General features: G+C 42.0%; 1 protein-coding gene across 1 annotated transcript in view; it reads right to left on the bottom strand.

The window, feature by feature from the left end:
- Positions 1–17,949, bottom strand: part of itgb5 (integrin, beta 5) — a 72,512-nt gene that overhangs the window by 51,515 nt on the left and 3,048 nt on the right. Inside the window, exons 4-8 of the mRNA XM_024407020.2 lie at positions 16,363–16,612; positions 13,087–13,255; positions 8,371–8,532; positions 2,044–2,139; positions 174–263 (exon numbers count right to left, since the gene is read on the bottom strand). Coding sequence (XP_024262788.1) covers positions 174–263; positions 2,044–2,139; positions 8,371–8,532; positions 13,087–13,255; positions 16,363–16,612 — 767 coding nt within the window. The remainder of the gene's footprint in view (positions 1–173; positions 264–2,043; positions 2,140–8,370; positions 8,533–13,086; positions 13,256–16,362; positions 16,613–17,949) is intronic.

Raw genomic sequence — 17,949 nt, 5'->3', positions numbered from 1 at the left:
AACAAAAATGACAGGTTCAGGGTATACCGGTCTGTTTCCTGGTTTCAAAACATGTTCAGCCAACTGTCAACCAACATCCATTTCAGAAGAGGACAGCTGAGAGACTCTCTTTCCCTCTCAAGCGCACACACACACCCTGTGCTCTAAATGGGAGAGAACGCTCATTTACTTACATTGTAGGCGTTAACGATGAGTTGGATGATGTTCTTGGAGTCCTGATCCAGAATCTCCACTGTAGTTCCAGGTATCAGTGCTGTGAAATTCTGCATAAACACCAGATATTATTTTTTTTAATTAAAAGAAACAAATATAACAAAGCAATAAACACAATATCAAAGGCCACCATACCCACCGAAGTGTACACACCAACGTGCACACACCATACACAATGTGTGTACACTATACACACAGCTACTCTCAATCCTAAACACATATAGACATACATACACACTGCTCAAAAAAATAAAGGGAACACTAAAATAACACATCCTAGATCTGAATGAATGAAATATTCTTATTAAATACTTTTTTCTTTACATAGTTGAATGTGCTGACAACAAAATCACACAAAAATTATCAATGGAAATCAAATTTATCAACCCGTGGAGGTCTGGATTTGGAGTCACACTCAAAATTAAAGTGAAAAACCACACTACAGGCTGATCCAACTTTGATGTAATGTCCTTAAAACAAGTCAAAATGAGGCTCAGTAGTGTGTGTGGCCTCCACATGCCTGTATGACCTCCCTACAACGCCTGGGCATGCTCCTGATGAGGTGGCGGATGGTCTCCTGAGGGATCTCCTCCCAGACCTGGACTAAAGCATCCGCCAACTCCTGGACAATCTGTGGTGCAACGTGGCGTTGGTGGATGGAGCGAGACATGATGTCCCAGATGTGCTCAATTGGATTCAGGTCTGGGGAACGGGCGGGCCAGTCCATAGCATCAATGCCTTCCTCTTGCAGGAACTGCTGACATCCCCCACCACATGAGGTCTAGCATTGTCTTGCATTAGGAGGAGCCCAGGGCCAACCGCACCAGCATATGGTCTCACAAGGGGTCTGAGGATCTCATCTCGGTACCTAATGGCAGTCAGGCTACCTCTGGCGAGCACATGGAGGGCTGTGCGGCTCCCCAAAGAAATGCCACCCCACACCATGACTGACCCGCCGCCAAACCGGTCATGCTGGAGGATGTTGCAGGCAGTAAAACGTTCTCCACGGCGTCTCCAGACTGTCACGTGCTCAGTGTGAACCTGCTTTAATCTGTGAAGAGCACAGGGCGCCAGTGGCGAATTTGCCAATCTTGGTGTTCTCTGGCAAATGCTAAACGTCCTGCACTGTGTTGGGCTGTAAGCCCAACCCCCACCTGTGGACCTCTGGCCCTCATACCACCCTCATGGAGTCTGTTTCTGACCGTTTGAGCAGACACATGCACATTTGTGGCCTGCTGGAGGTCATTTTGCAGGGCTCTGGCAGTGCTCCTCCTGCTCCTCCTTGCACAAAGGCGGAGGTAGCGGACCTGCTGCTGGGTTATTGCCCTTCTACGACCTCCTCCACGTCTCCTGATGTACTGGTCTGTCTCCTGGTAGCGCCTCCATGCTCTGGACACTACGCTGACAGATACAGCAAACCTTCTTGCCACAGCTCGCATTGATGTGCCATCCTGGATGAGCTGCACTACCTGAGCCACTTGTGTGGGATGTAGACTCCGTCTCATGCTACCACTAGAGTGAAAGCACCGCCAGCATTCAAAAGTGACCAAAACATCAGCCAGGAAGCATAGGAACTGAGAAGTGGTCTGTAGTTATCACCTGCAGAACCACTCCTTTATTGGGGGTGTCTTGCTAATTGCCTATAATTTCCACCTGTTGTCTATTCCATTTGCACAACAGCATGTGAAATTTATTGTCAATCAGTGTTGCTTCCTAAGTGGACAGTTTGATTTCACAGAAGTGTGATTGACTTGGAGTTACATTGTGTTGTTTAAGTGTTCCCTTTATTTTTTTGAGCAGTATATATATATATATATATAAAAAATGTACCTTGTAAATGACATAGAGCCTTTTAGTCACGGCGAAGATGAGATAGATGTTGTTCTCCGCCAGCTTCTCTCCCAACAGAGCCAGAGAGGGATAGTCCTGCAGACAGACAGATAGATATGCATGGAAGGGGATGTTAGAGCCATTTCAAGTTCATTAGTTTAGCTTCCAGCTCACCCAGGGAAGGAAAGTCATTGCTCCTCTGATTCCATGTTGTCTTTACACGAGTTCCCTGACGTTTCATTTTTCACCAGCAGAACGAAGTCAGAAGTGATTTAGACCTATTTATTTACAGCTCTGCACAAGAGCTGTGGATTGAGGAGCAAATCCTAACTTCCACTTAAGTCAAAGATACACTATAGTCAAGGCATGACTGAGTGAAAATGTTTAAGCATTTAATAAGCAATCACTTTATCTCAATCAGATTTTTGTCTTCAGTAGCCTTTATCATTGTGTACATACGAATCAATCAACAGTGAGATTTACAGTTGAAATGGCCCGTGAGATTCACCGATTTTCCTGAAAAACAGTGCTGTTCTGGGAAGCACCCATTCTTCCATCCCACATTCAGATGAGATGAGGTTAAACATACTTAGCCTGTTTGGGGATTACTCAAGCTGAGGATCCATTGGTGTTGAAGTCTGATTTGTGTTGGAGTACCTCCACTGAACTTAATGTGTTGAGACGTAACATGACTATCGAGCCCAGAGCACCAAATGACACACAGCAGAACAGATCAGCAAATAAAACTAGAGGAAAACATTGCGATTCCAGGAGAATACAAAAACTTTACTTCACTTAATCCATGTTCATATCATTGAGTTGGATTGGTTGAAATGAGCATGATGTTTATTAGGTTTTTATTGCATTAGTTCTTCAAGACTTCAAATAGTGCTAGCCATGTAAACAAACCGTGCAGAAAAATATCTAGTTGTTTATGTGATGCAGTCTCATCATACAAAATCCAAAACCTTAATTTCCAGAACAAAAAAAAAGTTCACATGGCTTGTACCATTTCTTTATGTCCTCTCTTAAGACTGCTGAGCTCTCACCCTAACTGCTGTCTAAATTAACTCCCAACTAAGTGTATTCCCAACTAAGTGAACTTCCCTGAGTTCATTAAAGCTTCACCTACAGCACCCTATGGCTGTTCGTAGATAAGCAGCAGCAATAAGACATGAAGTGAGTTCCCAATAAAGTCAGTTGGACCTCCAGCAGAGCCAGGCAGACTCAGGGAACTAGCATACCTCAGTTTACATTGCATTCCTCCTTACCTAAATTTAGCCTGGCTCTGGCCATCAAAGAATCAGACCAGCAGTTAAATGCTTTGTGTCTGGATGGTTGAGTCATTTATGTTAGCTTTACCTCAAAGCAATCCATCTGGACCAAGTTTATTCTTGAGAGCTGCTGCTTCAGTATGGAATTTTAGCCTAATAATATATTACACTGACAATGTGGATAAAAAATAACCATTTCAAATAGGTTACAAGGCATAGGGAGGTTTGACTGTACTCTATAATTGTGTGTGTGTGTGTGTTAAATAACATAGCTAATCATATTGTATACTGCTGTACACACTTTCTATTCATATACTGTCCATACATACCATCATATACATACATATTGATATTTCGGACACTGACATTGTTCAGATATTTTTTAATTTAGTTATTTACATTTGTGTGTATTGTTCGGTATTACTGCCCTGTTGGAGATAGGTGCAGAGAAATGCTTATGTTTCTGAGATAGCATCTGTAGAATACGTGTAAACTGGCAATAACATTTGATGTTATTGCCAAGATGTATTATAAGCTAGATCTATAGTTATTTTATAGCTCTAGAGTAACCATGTTACAATGTTATTTTATAGCTCTAGAGTAACCATGTTACAGTTAGATGTTATAGCTCTAGAGTAACCATGTTACAGTTAGATGTTATAGCTCTAGAGTAGAGGTCGACCGATTAGGATTTTTCAACGCTGATACTGATCATTGGAGGACCAAAAAAAGCCGATACCGATTAAATCGGCTGATTTATATATTTCTAATAATGACAATTACAACAACACTGAATGAAAACTTATTTTAACTTAATATAATACATCAATCAAATCAATTTAGTCTCAAATAAATTATGAAACATGTTCAATTTGGTTTAAATAATGCAAAAACAAAGTGTTGGAGAAGAGAGTAAAAGAGCAATATGTGCCATGTAAACAAAGCTAACGTTTAAGTTCCTTGCTCAGAACATGCTGGTGGAAAGCTGGTGGTTCCTTTTAACATGAGTCTTCAATATTCCCAGGGAAGAAATTTTAGGTTGTAGTTATTATAGGACTTTCTCTCTCTATACCATATGTATATCATATACCCTTGGCTATTGGATGTTCTAATAGGTACTTTAGTATTGCCAGCGTAATCTCGGGAGTTGATAGGCTTGAAGTCATAAACAACGCAGTGCTTGAAGCACATCGAAGAGCTGCTGGCAAATGCAGGAAAGTGCTGTTTGAATGAATGCATACGAGCCTGCTGCTGCCTACCACCACACAGTCAGACTGCTCTATCAAATCATAGACTTAATTATAATATAATAACACACAGCAATACGAGCCTTAGGTCATTAATATGGAAAAGCTATCCCGTCTTCAATTTTATCGATTATTTACGTTAAAAATACCTAAAGTTGTATTACCAAAGTAGTTTGAAATGTTTTGGCAAAGTTTACAGGTAACTTTTGAGATATTTTTTAGTCCCGTTGCTCAAGTTGGAATCGGTGTTTTTCTGGATCAAACGAGCCAAATAAATGGACATTTTGGATATATATCGACGGAATTAATCGAACAAAAGCACCATTTGTGATGTTTATGGGACATATTGGAGTGCCAACAAAAGAAGCTCGTCAAAGGTAAGGCATGAATTATATTTTTATTTCTGCATTTTGTGTCGCGCCTGCAGGGTTGAAATATGCTTTCTCTCTCTGTTTAAGGAGGTGCTATCCTCAGATAATAGCATCGTTTGCTTTCGCCGTAAAGCCTTTTTGAAATCTGACCGGTTGGCTGGATTCACAACAAGTGTAGCTTTAATTTGCTATCTTGCATGTGTGATTTAATGAAAGTTTGATTTTTATAGTAATTTATTTGAATTTGGCGCTCTGCATTTTCCCTGGCTTTTGGTCAGGTGGGACTCTAGCATCCCACATATCCCAGAGGTTAATCTGCTAAATTGTAATTATTTCGCTACTATGGCCTATTTATTGCCTACCTCCTCACGCCATTTGCACACACTGTATATAGACTCTTTTTTTCTAATGTGTTATTGACTGTACGCTTGTTTATTCCATGAGTAACTCTTGTTGTTTGTGTCGCACTGCTTTGCTTTAAGTTGGCCAGGTTGCAGTTGTAAATGAGAACATGTTCTCAACGAGCTTACCTGGTTAAATAAATCAGCTGTGCAGTCATATCCTGGGATTCATCAAATTTCAGCGAAAAGCACTGTGATAAATCCTTGAGCACTTGTTGATTCACGTTATCCGATTAAGACTCGACCCTTCTTGTCACAGTGGCTGGGCCAAGTGTTTAATAATAAATAAATAAAGTCCCACTTCAGATGGTATTTTTTTATGTCCTCTTTGTTTTTGAATTCTTTGAATAACGTCTCGGCGGCAACCGCCATTGACTCCTTGTATAGCGCTCCATCAGTGAACACTTTATGTTTAGCCAAGAGATGGCTGACACAGAAGGAAGGCTCTGTTGCAGCCTTATTTTAAGCTGTCGGTTTGGTAAAAAGCGACTGCTGTGCTTTCAATAGACTTGAGCTGGTCAATTTTCTTTGAACGAAGCATGCTCTTTAGCGGGTAAGTTTCTTTGAACTTGGGGTGGATGGTGTTGCGGTGCAGCTCCACGTTACCCCTTTTTGCTAGCGCTATAGCCTGGTGACAAATCAGGCAAATCCTTTTGTCCTTAACTACGATGAACAGAAAATCGTGTTCCCATTCTAAATGAAAATTAGACGTTTTTTGCTTTTCCCCCCTTGTGCCTCCGCCATCGTTTCGTTAGTTTGCTTTTCGTTAGCTTGATAGCATAACAACAAGTGCCTGAGCTAGTTAAGGCGGGAGTCAGGGATTTAATTTGTCAGACATCAAACCTAGAAAATGTATTAGATTGGCCAGATATACCCCTCCCCCGCACCTCGATCACCATAACTACACACAGGGCTCACACATGGCACATTTTAAATTCAATTCATAAATAATAAAAACATTGACATTTGATTTTTTTCCCCCCTCTGATTTTGAAAACTCCTCGCGATCGACTTGGAATGCTTCCAAGATCATCTTGTCGACCGAGATGGACTGGTTGGCGACTCCTGCTCTAGAGATATAACATCATTGTAACATGGTTACTCTAGAGCAGTGGTCGCCAAACCGGTTGATCGCGGTCGACAAGTCGATCACCAAATACTTCTGTAGAAAAGCCAATGAACGGTAAAGGCTTACACTCCTTTTTAAATCGTGTTGAGCTGTTGCCAGTAGGTGCACTTGATTCAAAAGTCCTGCGCACCGGGTAAGCAAAGTGTTCCCATGAGACAAACTCCGCCTACCCGGCGGACCGGCAAATCTGTGACTAAATCGAGTGCACCTACTCTGCTGCTGTCAAGATAGCTCAAATCACCATGGCTACAGAGCTTCCATGACACGAACCCAAACTGGCTGCACGCATGCACCATCGTGCATACGTTTTCTCCCCCCCACACCAACCACGATCACGACATGCAGGTTAAAATATCAAAACAGACTCTGAACCAATTACATTAAATTGTGACAGGTTTAAAAGCATTAAACATTGATGGCAATTTAACTAGCTAGCTTGCACTTGCCCTGCTAATTTGTCCTATTTAGATAGCTTGCTGTTGCTAGCTAATTTGTCCTGGGATATAAACATTGAGTTGTAATTTTACCTGAAATGCACAAGGTCCTCTACTCCGACAACTAATCCACACATAAAAATGGTGAACTGAATCACTTCTAGTCATATCTCCTCCTTCCAGGCTTTTTCTTCACTTGACTTTATATTGCGATGGGCAACTTTCATGAATTAGGTGCATTTCCAACACGACCTTGTTCGTCTTTCAGTGGGTACCCGCTTCTGTAAACCAATGAGGAGATGGGAGAGGCAGGACTTGCAGCGCGATCTGCGTCACAAATAGAACTGACTTCTATTTTAGCCCTTGGCAACGCAGACCCTCGTTGGCGTGCGCAAGCAGTGTGGGTGCAATAATTGAATAATATAGATTTCTACATTTATTTTGCAACGCTTGTGCACGCGACGCGAGGGGTGTAGTCAAGCCTGTGACCCTGACCACAGCCAAGTTTAACAGGCTACTAGCCTACATAAGATTTAGTAACTAATTAAAACCATGACCACAGAGAGATTGTCAACGAATACAGCAAAGAGCTGCTGTTTTAAAATCTATATATTTGTTTAAATTTATATTCAGCATGTCACAGTTTTTATTCAAAACTATTAAAAAAGGCACTTCTCCGTAGTTCCGCTCGGGCTGCAGCTGCAATAAATGAGTAGCCAAGTATCAATAGCATTGCATTTTATTATTATTAAAAGCTCGTCGTCTCGATTTTAATATTAAAGAATATTTAACTTTCTCTGGTCATAGGAACAACATGAATTTGTGCATGAAGCAGATGCGGTGCTACTCGAGTTTCACCATCAGGTGGAAGACAGTGTCCCCTTTCTCTGGTCATCAGTCTCACCGGAGGAAAGCATTCCAAGTCAGAAATTTGGGCATCTTTCTAGAGCTCCGACTTTTTGACCTGAAGAACACTGACATCGTTATTTGACCTTGTTGACCATCAGATGCAGGTACCATCAGGCACCATGCACAGTGCCTCAAGTGCTAAACCAACTGATCTATTCTGTTAACAAAGCTTAAGTTTTTAAATATAATATGGCCTGATGAACAATATTGGCAGGCCGATCATATAACCAATATGCTGTGATAATGTATTAGGCCTACTGCCCAAACCTCATTCCTACAAAACTGTTTGTGTGAGGTTAAATGTAAAAAATTCTGAGGAGTAGATCTCAGCTTGCTTTTTGACTGCGAAAGTCATCTGGACTCAGAAAAGGTTGGTGACCACTGCTCTAGGGTAACCATGTTACAATGACGTTACAGCTCTAGAGTAACCATGTTACAATGACGGTACAGCTCTAGAGTAACCATGTTACAATGACGTTACAGCTCTACAGTAACCATGTTATAAAGTTAAAGCGCTTCAGTAACCATGTTATAGCTCTATAGAAACCGTGCCTTGTCTTACCATCTTGGTGGAGCCGCTGTATTCGTTATTCTCATTCATGTGGCACTCCCCATCATGGGGCTGGACCAGGCCTCCCAGTTTACCGTCCAAGGCCAGGTGAGGCACATCGTCTGTGGCAAACACCAGCAGGTGGAAGGCCTCCTTCCTCCAACCTATCCTCTCCTGCACAAGGGAAGAGATGGTCACTTTACTGAAAGTTTTAGAGACACCTAACTGAGGTGTAAATTAAAGCTAATTTATGATTGAGCCGTAAAATGTGGCCTCCGGAGGCATGCAGAGGCTAAATCAAGCTCCGTATCGCATCGCTGTGCGCCTCTCAAATTCTGTAACAATGTGGAGGGCTCCGTATCGACATGATTGGTTGATGGTAGGTGGGGGCAACTTCCTTCACAATAGCTCTGCCCTGGTAAGCGCAAGTAGTATTAAAGCCCTGACGTCTGCGTTGCAGTAAATCCTGAATGGCCAGTGCAGATGGCGGATTGACCATGAAGCGCCTTTTAGTCTCCTCCAGTTTACAGTAGACAATTATTCTTATTATAAGTTTTTAACTAGGCAAGTCAGTTAAGAACAAATTCTTATTTACAATGACAGCCTAGGAACAGTGGGTTAACTGCCTTGTTCAGGGGCAGAACGACAGATTTGTACCTTGTCAGCTCGAGGATTCGATCTAGCAACCTTCCGTTACTGGCCCAATGCTCTAACCACTAGGCTACCTGCTGCCCTATGTAGTTTTGTACTTTCGTACTTTCGTAAATGCACAGGGGATCAGTCCATGAAATCAAGACAGAAGTACAGGCTTGATAAGAACAAAGAGACAAGTTAATTCTAACTGATCATAGATAGAAATTGATTTAAGATATAACAGTACTATAAAGCCTTTATAAAAGTGTTTGTAAAATATTTAATGTAAAAAGAGCTTGGCATGACACAGCTGACATAAAAGATCCCAGAAATGTTCCATATGCACAAAAAGCGTATTTCTCGCAAGTTTTGTGCCCAAATGTTTACCATCCCCGTTAGTGAGCATTTCTCCTTTGCCAAGTTAATCCATCCACCAGACAGGCATGGCATATCAAGAAGCTGATTAAACATCATAATCATTACACAGGTGCACCTTGTGCTTGGGGACAATAAAAGCAACTAAAATTTGCTGTTTGTTTTGTCACAATGCCACAGATGTCTCATTTTTTTGAGGGATCGTGTATTTGGCATGCTGACTGCAGGAATGTCCACCAGAGCTGCTGTCAGATAATTGAATGTGCATTTCTCTACCATAAGCCGCCTCATGTCATTTTAGAGAATTTGGAAGTACGTCCAACCGGCCTCACAAACGCAGACTACGTGTAACCACGCCAGCCCAAAACCTCCACATCCGGCTTCTAAGACCAGCCACCCAGACAGGTGATGAAACAGTGAGCATGCACAACCAAAGAATTTCTGCACAAACTGTCAGAAACCATCTCAGGGAAGCTCATCTGCACGCTCGTCGTTCTCACCAGGGTCTTGACCAGACTGCAGTTCGCTTCATAACCAAATTCAGTGGGCAAATGCTCACCTTCGATGGCCACTGGCACACTGGCACGCTGCTCTTCACGGATGAATCCTGGTTTCAATGGTACTGGGCAAATGGCAGACGTGTGGGTGAGTGGTTTGCTTAGGTCAGCGTTATGAACAGAGTGCCCCATGGTGGCGGTGGGGTTACTGTATGGGCAGGCATAAGCTACGGACAACAAACAATTGCATTTTATTGATGGCAATTTGAACACACATATACCCCGTTACGAGTTTCTGAGGACGATTGTCGTGCCATTCATTTGCCGCCATCACCTCATGTTGAAGGATGATAATGCATGGCTCCATGTCGCAAGGATCTGCACACAATTCCTGGAAGTTGAAAATGTCCCAGTTCTTCCATGGCCTGCATACTCAGACTTGTCACCTATTGAGCATGTTTGGGATCCTCTGGATTGACGTGTATGACAGCTTATTCCAGTTCCCCCTAATATCCAGCAACTTCACACAGCCATTGAAGAGGAGTGGGACAACATTCCACAATCAACAGCATGATCAATTCAATGTGAAGGAGATGTGTCTTGCTGCATGAGGCAAATGGTGGTCACAACAGATACGGACTAGTTTTCTGATCCACTCCCCTACTGTCACCTTCTTGGAAATGGGCGGACCAAGGCGTAGCATGAGTATTGTTCCACATATTTATTTAAGTGAAACGAACAAAACAAAATAACAAAACTACAAAGACCATGAGGACGTAGTACACTAACAATCAATATCCCACAAAACACAGGTGGGGAAATAGCTACCTAAATATGATCGGGGCGGCAGGGTAGCCTAGTGGTTAGAGCGTTCAAAGAGAGTTCAAAGAGAGTTCAAATCCCCGAGCTGACAAGGTACAAATCTGTCGTTCTGCCCCTGAACAGGCAGTTAACCCACTGTTCCTAGGCCGTCATTGAAAATAAGAATTTGTTCTTAACTGACTTGCCTAGTAAAATAAAGGTCAAATTAAAAATTAAAAAAAATCACAGGCAACGATAAACAGCTGCCTCTAATTGGGAACCACATTAGCACCAACATAGAAATAAATATACTAGATCACCCCCTAGTCACACCTACTACACCATAGAGAACCAAGGGCTCTCTATGGTCAGGGTGTGACACCTACCTTTTATTTTTAAGGTATCTTTGACCAACAGCTATCTGTATTCCCAGTCATGTGAAATCCATAGATTAGTGCCTTATGAATTAATTTCAATAGACTGATTTCCTTATATTAACTAAGCTCAGTAAAATGTTTGAAATTTTTGCATGTTGTGTTTATATATTTTTTCAATGTAGTAGGGAGTTGTAGTTGCCAACAGGCCAATATTGTACATAGTTTAGCGCAGAAAACGTGGTAATTAACTGCAATGACTATAATCCATTGCGCACATGCTTACTTGTCCGGTCTCGGTTATGTGTGGAGCAGACAAGGAGACCTACCTCGTTGACTGAAACAGAGAGAAGTGAGAACATGCAAGAGGGATAGAAAGCATACCTGAAAATACATGATCTAAGTGATTGATAGTTGCTATTCAGCAGTCAGAAAAGTATGCCTTATTTACATTGAAGAACTATTAAAATAGTGATTTTGTCAGAGAGCATAGACAGCACCTGTACAGAGAAGAGATTACTTGGTCATCAAATAAAATAAATATTTTATTTAAAGTATTGTCAATAAATTATGGTTAATAAGTGATAAGCAGCAATGGGCAGTCACAACCATCATGGGACACATTTTTTATTCTGTGTTACAGCATTCAACCCACATAATGCATTTAATGTCTAACTGAAACCGACCTCAAAATGCACTAATCGCTCTGCACTACTAGCTGTAAAGAGTAGTTCCTGCCCCTATAAAACACTATCACTTCATCATTATTATTATTATTACGAGGAAAGGAAATTATCACTTTCCACAAGCTTGACAACCACATACATCAACAAGGAGAGTAGCAGTTGTTATATCCAGAACAAGGTCATTATCAATGGAAAGCAGAGGTCAGAAAAAGTGTAACAGCAAAGTTAACATAGTGCTGAGTAATAGCATAACACACCTGACCTTTCACCCATGTTGAGACATAAAAAGGCATCCATTTGTGATGCCCAGCCCAGTATATTCCCAAACTGTCCCTCATACCATCATGGTCACCTAATCATCCCCAGCTTACAATTGGCTCATTCATCCCCCTCCTCTCCCCTGTAACTATTCCCCAGGTCGTTGCTGTAAATGAGAACGTGTTCTCAGTCAACTTACCTGGTAAAATAAATACAAATATTATGTGCCACAGTACACAATAGAAAGAGATGTGCGTTGGCAGTTGGCATACAGGGCCCTTTTTGAATAACATGTTGGAATGCTAGAGACATTAAACAAACCTGCCATGCTTCAAATGCGTTTTGGCTGGAGTGGTAGTTAGTTCACTATGTACGACAGTCATGCAACCATGCCCATTTGATGTATATATATATATATATATATATATGTTTTTTTTACAGGGAAACAAAGAGGCATAGGTTTAGCTGAATATTCTACAATGGTCAGCAAAGCAAATGATTAATTAGTCAAAGTAATATTCTGACAACGTAACCGAGTGAAACAAACATATCAAGAAAGTATTGGCGCAACCGCAAAACAGACTGCCCGATCCAAGTTTCTGTTACAACAAATCGCATGGTAGAGTTGGGAGGGAGGGAGTCATTCTCTGTGATATATACTGTGATATGACTGGGCCTGTTTCTGTTAGTGAGTGGTCTTCTTGTTGAACCAGCTGCACCAGACTAGACATCCTGTTCAACCAACAGGTGCTTTGAATTAACAGACTCAATTAACCCCAAAAGTCTCAATTGTGACTTGTGTTCATTAAGCACAAAATGGGGAGGGGGGGACAATCAGACCAGGGAGGGACTACCTACACCTACTCAGTAATAAATGCTCATTTTCGTATTCCATTGTGTGTGCTAATGAACACGACCAGGGCCTCAATCCATCATGTCTACCTGACTGACAGCTCACTGGAGAAAACCTAAAGGGACTTGACTGACAGAAAACCTGGTTCTGATTGGTTAGGATTAAGGTTTAAGATTAAGGTTAGGGTCAGGGTTATAGGTTGGCATGCCAGCCGGTCACATCCCATTAATCACACCCCGGCCTCAGCTCACCTTACAGACGGCAGCCTGCAGGATGGCGTCGAAGCCTCCCTCCGGAGCGTCCCTGTTGCGAGACACCATCTGTTTCTGCACCTCCTCGTTGAAGCGATCCACCTTGTCCGTCAGGGAGAGGAGGTGGCGGAACCCGAAGGAAGGGACACAGTTGGGGAACAGCTTGTATCTGTGGAGAGGGAACTTTTAAAATAAATTATGCTATGTATGTAACAGACCTGGGTTAAAATAGTATTGGTTTGTGTTTGATTGAGCTTGTCTGGCACAGTGGAACCAATGAAATAGTGCAAACCCTGCCCATTTGGCACCCCCACACAGGCTCTCATCCAGGCAAACTATTTCAAATACTGGTTACATTTAACATGGTATAATGCAGTTTCCTCAAGAGGAAGACCTCAGTGACATTCTAACTCACAATTCATCCTGGAGGAAACACATATCCTTTGGGGCATTTGATGGTTTTGGCAAGGGCAGATGTGTGTTAAGGACGAGAGGCCCAAACGGCATGATCTGTCCTCTGCCCCTAACATTTTCCTGCAGTACTGCCTGTTTGACTGACACACAGTCCACACACAGGACCCAGGGCATAACCTAGTTGGGCAGTGATGCGTGATGATGGCACTAAGTGCGGCGTAATCTCACCTCCAGGGCAAATGTGGTGTGTGATGTGTGGGCGGCTGCTTTCAACCTCTATGTTCTATTCTGTTCCCTTCCAGCCTGCCATCATCATCATCATCATCATCATCATCATCCACAGCAAGTCTCAGCATCACTTGATAAAGATGAACAAAAATGACTGTATATAATTCAAATACTGAGCTATAGTGTATGCTCAAAAACATTTGGAAATTAGATTATACTAATACAATAGCTTAGAGAAAGATTTTGCTTAACAAGTACTATTTTTTTCCTCCAAAAAGCTAGGGGTCAAAATTGACACCCCTGTTGTCAATACCTCACCTTGCTGAGCATTTTTCTAAAATGTTTAATGAGTTGGAGAACACATTGGGAGGGATGTTAGATCATTCCTCCATACAGCATCATTCTATATATTTGATATCCTTCATCTGCACTTATGGACATCCCTCAATTCAAACCACAGGTTTTCAATGGGTTTCAAGTCCAGACACTGAGATGGCCAATGCAAAATGTTGATATTGTGTGTGCTTAGTGTTATTGTCTTGCTGGAAGATCAACTTGCATTTTCAAGTTTCAGCATCCAGGCAGAGGTAAGCAGGTTTTTGGCTAAAATACCCTGGTACTGGGTAAAGTTAATGATGCCATTAACCTTAACAAGGGCCTCACTCCAGCGGAAGCTAAATATCCCCATAACATCAAAGATCCACATTCTCATTTTGATGCCAGACCCACCACAGGTGTGCGTTGCCAAAGAGCTCTATTCTCATTTTGATGCCAGACCCACCACTGGTGTGCGTTGCCAAAGAGCTCTATTCTCATTTTGATGCCAGACTCACCACAGGTGTGCGTTGCCAAAGAGCTCTATTCTCATTTTGATGCCAGACCCACCACAGGTGTGCGTTGCCAAAGAGCTCTATTCTCATTTTGATGCCAGACCCACCACTGGTGTGCATTGCCAAAGAGCTCTATTCTCATTTTGATGCCAGACCCACCACAGGTGTGCGTTGCCAAAGAGCTCTATTCTCATTTTGATGCCAGACCCACCACTGGTGTGCGTTGCCAAAGAGCTCTATTCTCATGTTGATGCCAGACCCACCACTGGTGTGCGTTGCCAAAGAGCTCTATTCTCATTTTGATGCCAGACCCACCACTGGTGTGCGTTGCCAAAGAGCTCTATTCTCATTTTGATATTCTCTATTCTCATTTTGATGCCAGACCCACCACAGGTGTGCGTTGCCAAAGAGCTCTATTCTCATTTTGATGCCAGACCCACCACTGGTGTGCGTTGCCAAAGAGCTCTATTCTCATGTTGATGCCAGACCCACCACTGGTGTGCGTTGCCAAAGAGCTCTATTCTCATTTTGATGCCAGACCCACCACTGGTGTGCGTTGCCAAAGAGCTCTATTCTCATTTTGATGCCAGACCCACCACTGGTGTGCGTTGCCAAAGAGCTCTATTTTCATGTCATCAAACAAATTTAATCGCCCCGAAGTTTGCTAAACGGCATTGGCACTTGGATTGGTTAATGGCATCATGAACTTTACCTAGTACCAGGATATATGGTCAGATGACATGAAAATAGAGCTTGAATTGAAGGCGGCAGTCCAAAAAAACAAACCCAATGTGTTCTTCAACTCAGAAAACATTTTAGAAAAAGGCTCAGTACAGTTATCCTCGCAGGGTGAGGCATTGTTCGCTGCAGCTAGCGACTTGAACGAGTGCAAACACTCAAACTGGACAGTCTTCATTCAAAGACTCAATCATGGACACTCTTACTGATAGTTGTAGCTGCTTTGTGTGATGTATTGTTGTATCTTACTCTTTGTGCTGTTGTCTGTGCCCAATAAATGTTTGTACCGCTACCATGCTGTGTTGTCATGTGTTGCTGCCTTGCTATGTTGTAGTCTTAGGTCTCTCTTTATGTAGTGTTGTCTCTCTTGCTGTGATGTGTGTTTTGTCATACATATACACACACAATTATTATAAAATATTTTTAAAAAATGGAAATACCAGGCCCAGGAAGCCTTTTGCTAGGCCGTCATTGTAAATAACAATTTGTTCTTAACTGACTTGCCTAGTTAAATAAATAAAAGAAAGAAAGGTATTGAAAACAGGGGTGTCCATTTTTACTCCTGCCTTTGTTTAAGAAGTCGTCTTTTTTTCTTTTCAGTCTCTTTCTCTACAGCTCAGTATTTGAATAATTATTGTATACAGTCATTTTTCTAATCCTCATTAAAGGTGTCAATCATTTCAGACCCCACTGTAACAGAGTGGACAGGACAGGGTCAATTACCACTTTCACAGAAAAATGATCCTGAAGTGTGAATGGTATAAGAAGATATAAAGTGGTTAGTGAACTGACACAGTGATACAGTCTTTCCCTCTCTCACACTACTACTCTAGTTTTAGAGGAAGACATTCTAAGCAAAGTGCCCTCACTTCCATTTTAGTAGAAATACAGCACCTTGATATATATACTAAAATATTGATATTAAACTTGATCCTAGATGAAATCCACAAAATCCCAACATGAACCCAAATGATTTCAGCTGCACTCCCTATTGGATTCCCAAATCAACCGAAAACACATGGTCGTGCTCTTGCAGTCAGTAACAATGCCCTTCCTCAGTTCTCACCCATTGCAGGGGTTGTCCTGGTACTTGGTGGCTGTGTAAGAGAATGGTGACATGTTCTTGTCTACGAAGGAGCCAAAGCCTAGTCTGAAGTTTGAGGTGAGTTTCCTCATCTCGTCAGCCAGCTTGGTGCCCAGGTTCCTGATGGTGTCCAGGTCATCCTTCATGGACAGAGACAGGTCCATCAGGTAGTACAGGTCAACAGGGTAGTCCTCCACCTGACGCACCTGCACTTCGAATGAGGTCTGGTCACCTAGCGGGAGGGGGAAATTGATTGATTTGTGCCATTGCTTTGATAGGTTTACAAATCAAACAGCATCCTACATTTTACCTGTACAGTGGGTTGACTTAATATTTTCTAAGAAAAGTGTTTTTTCCCCCAATTATACTGAACAGAAATATAAACGCAACATGTAAAGTGTCGGTCCCATATTTCATGAGCTGAAATAAAAGATCCGAAAAAGGTTTCAAACCAGTGGCAACCCGTCATTTGAGACTTGCCTTGTTATTAAAAAAATACATGTTTTATTGCTTCTTATTCTGGCATTAACACGTGTCACATATCAGTTTGGGGGGGGGGGACACTACGTCACCGCCAAGTCTGAGGGTAGAGCTAGAAAATGCTATCCCCCTGTGTACTGGCATAGAGTTACATAAGAAGTGCCCATCCAAGAAGGCTCAAGTTGAGAACTTGGTCTCAAGTGGCCTACCTGGTTAAATAAATGTGGGGGGAAAAAAAGAAAAAAAAAGGTTATTTGCCACAGATAAAATGACATCTACAGTAGCTTTGATTGGACTAATCATGTAATCATCATACTTTCAAAATCTTAGCTAGCAGTCATCATAAATCAAGTAAATCAAGCAAAACGTTTTTAATCCTTGTCATATGAAGAGAAATAATGAAGAGAAATTATAGATAAAACATAGTGCTCATCGGCCATTGGACATAAACATTACAAAACAAGTTGGAAATCGCAAATTCAACAATGAGTGGTTTGGAAGGAATCAGTGACAGTGGCTAACTGCAAGCATTGCAAAGCAATCACTAGCCTGCTATTCAGTGGCTGTGTGGTCCCACATCTGGGATTAAGGGGCACTTTTCCAAGTTTAAAATGATAAACTTTCAACATCGGCCATGCTGTCAATGAAGCATGATTTGTGCAGCACTCAAAACAACTGTTTACTTGGAACGGCAAAATCTAACTTTAGTTAGTTCAAGACAACTGGGAACTCGGGATAAAGAAACTACGACTGGGAAATACGTTTTGAACTTTCATCCAACTTTGAATTGTAAAGCCGGCGTCTTTCTAGAGCTACGACCGGAGATCAATGACGTCATCATGAATCAACCTTGTTTTGAAAGCACCATAAATACAGAGAATGCCAGACTACGGTGACAAAATTTGCCCACGAAGGACCGCCGCACCACCTTCCATTTCAAGTGAGCACAGCACAAGGGGAGTCCAAAAATGTATTGTATGCTGCTGCATAAATTATGTAATATGCCAGGGAGATATGTACAGAGCAGTTAAGAAAGTAATACTAAGCGTATGTTGTGTAGTAAGATGTTAGTAGCACATGTGCGTCACC

The sequence above is a fragment of the Oncorhynchus tshawytscha genome, linkage group LG03, assembly GCF_018296145.1.
Source record: "Oncorhynchus tshawytscha isolate Ot180627B linkage group LG03, Otsh_v2.0, whole genome shotgun sequence".
NCBI classification, from domain to species: Eukaryota; Metazoa; Chordata; class Actinopteri; order Salmoniformes; family Salmonidae; genus Oncorhynchus; species Oncorhynchus tshawytscha.
This window is presented reverse-complemented; position numbering and strand designations above follow the sequence as displayed.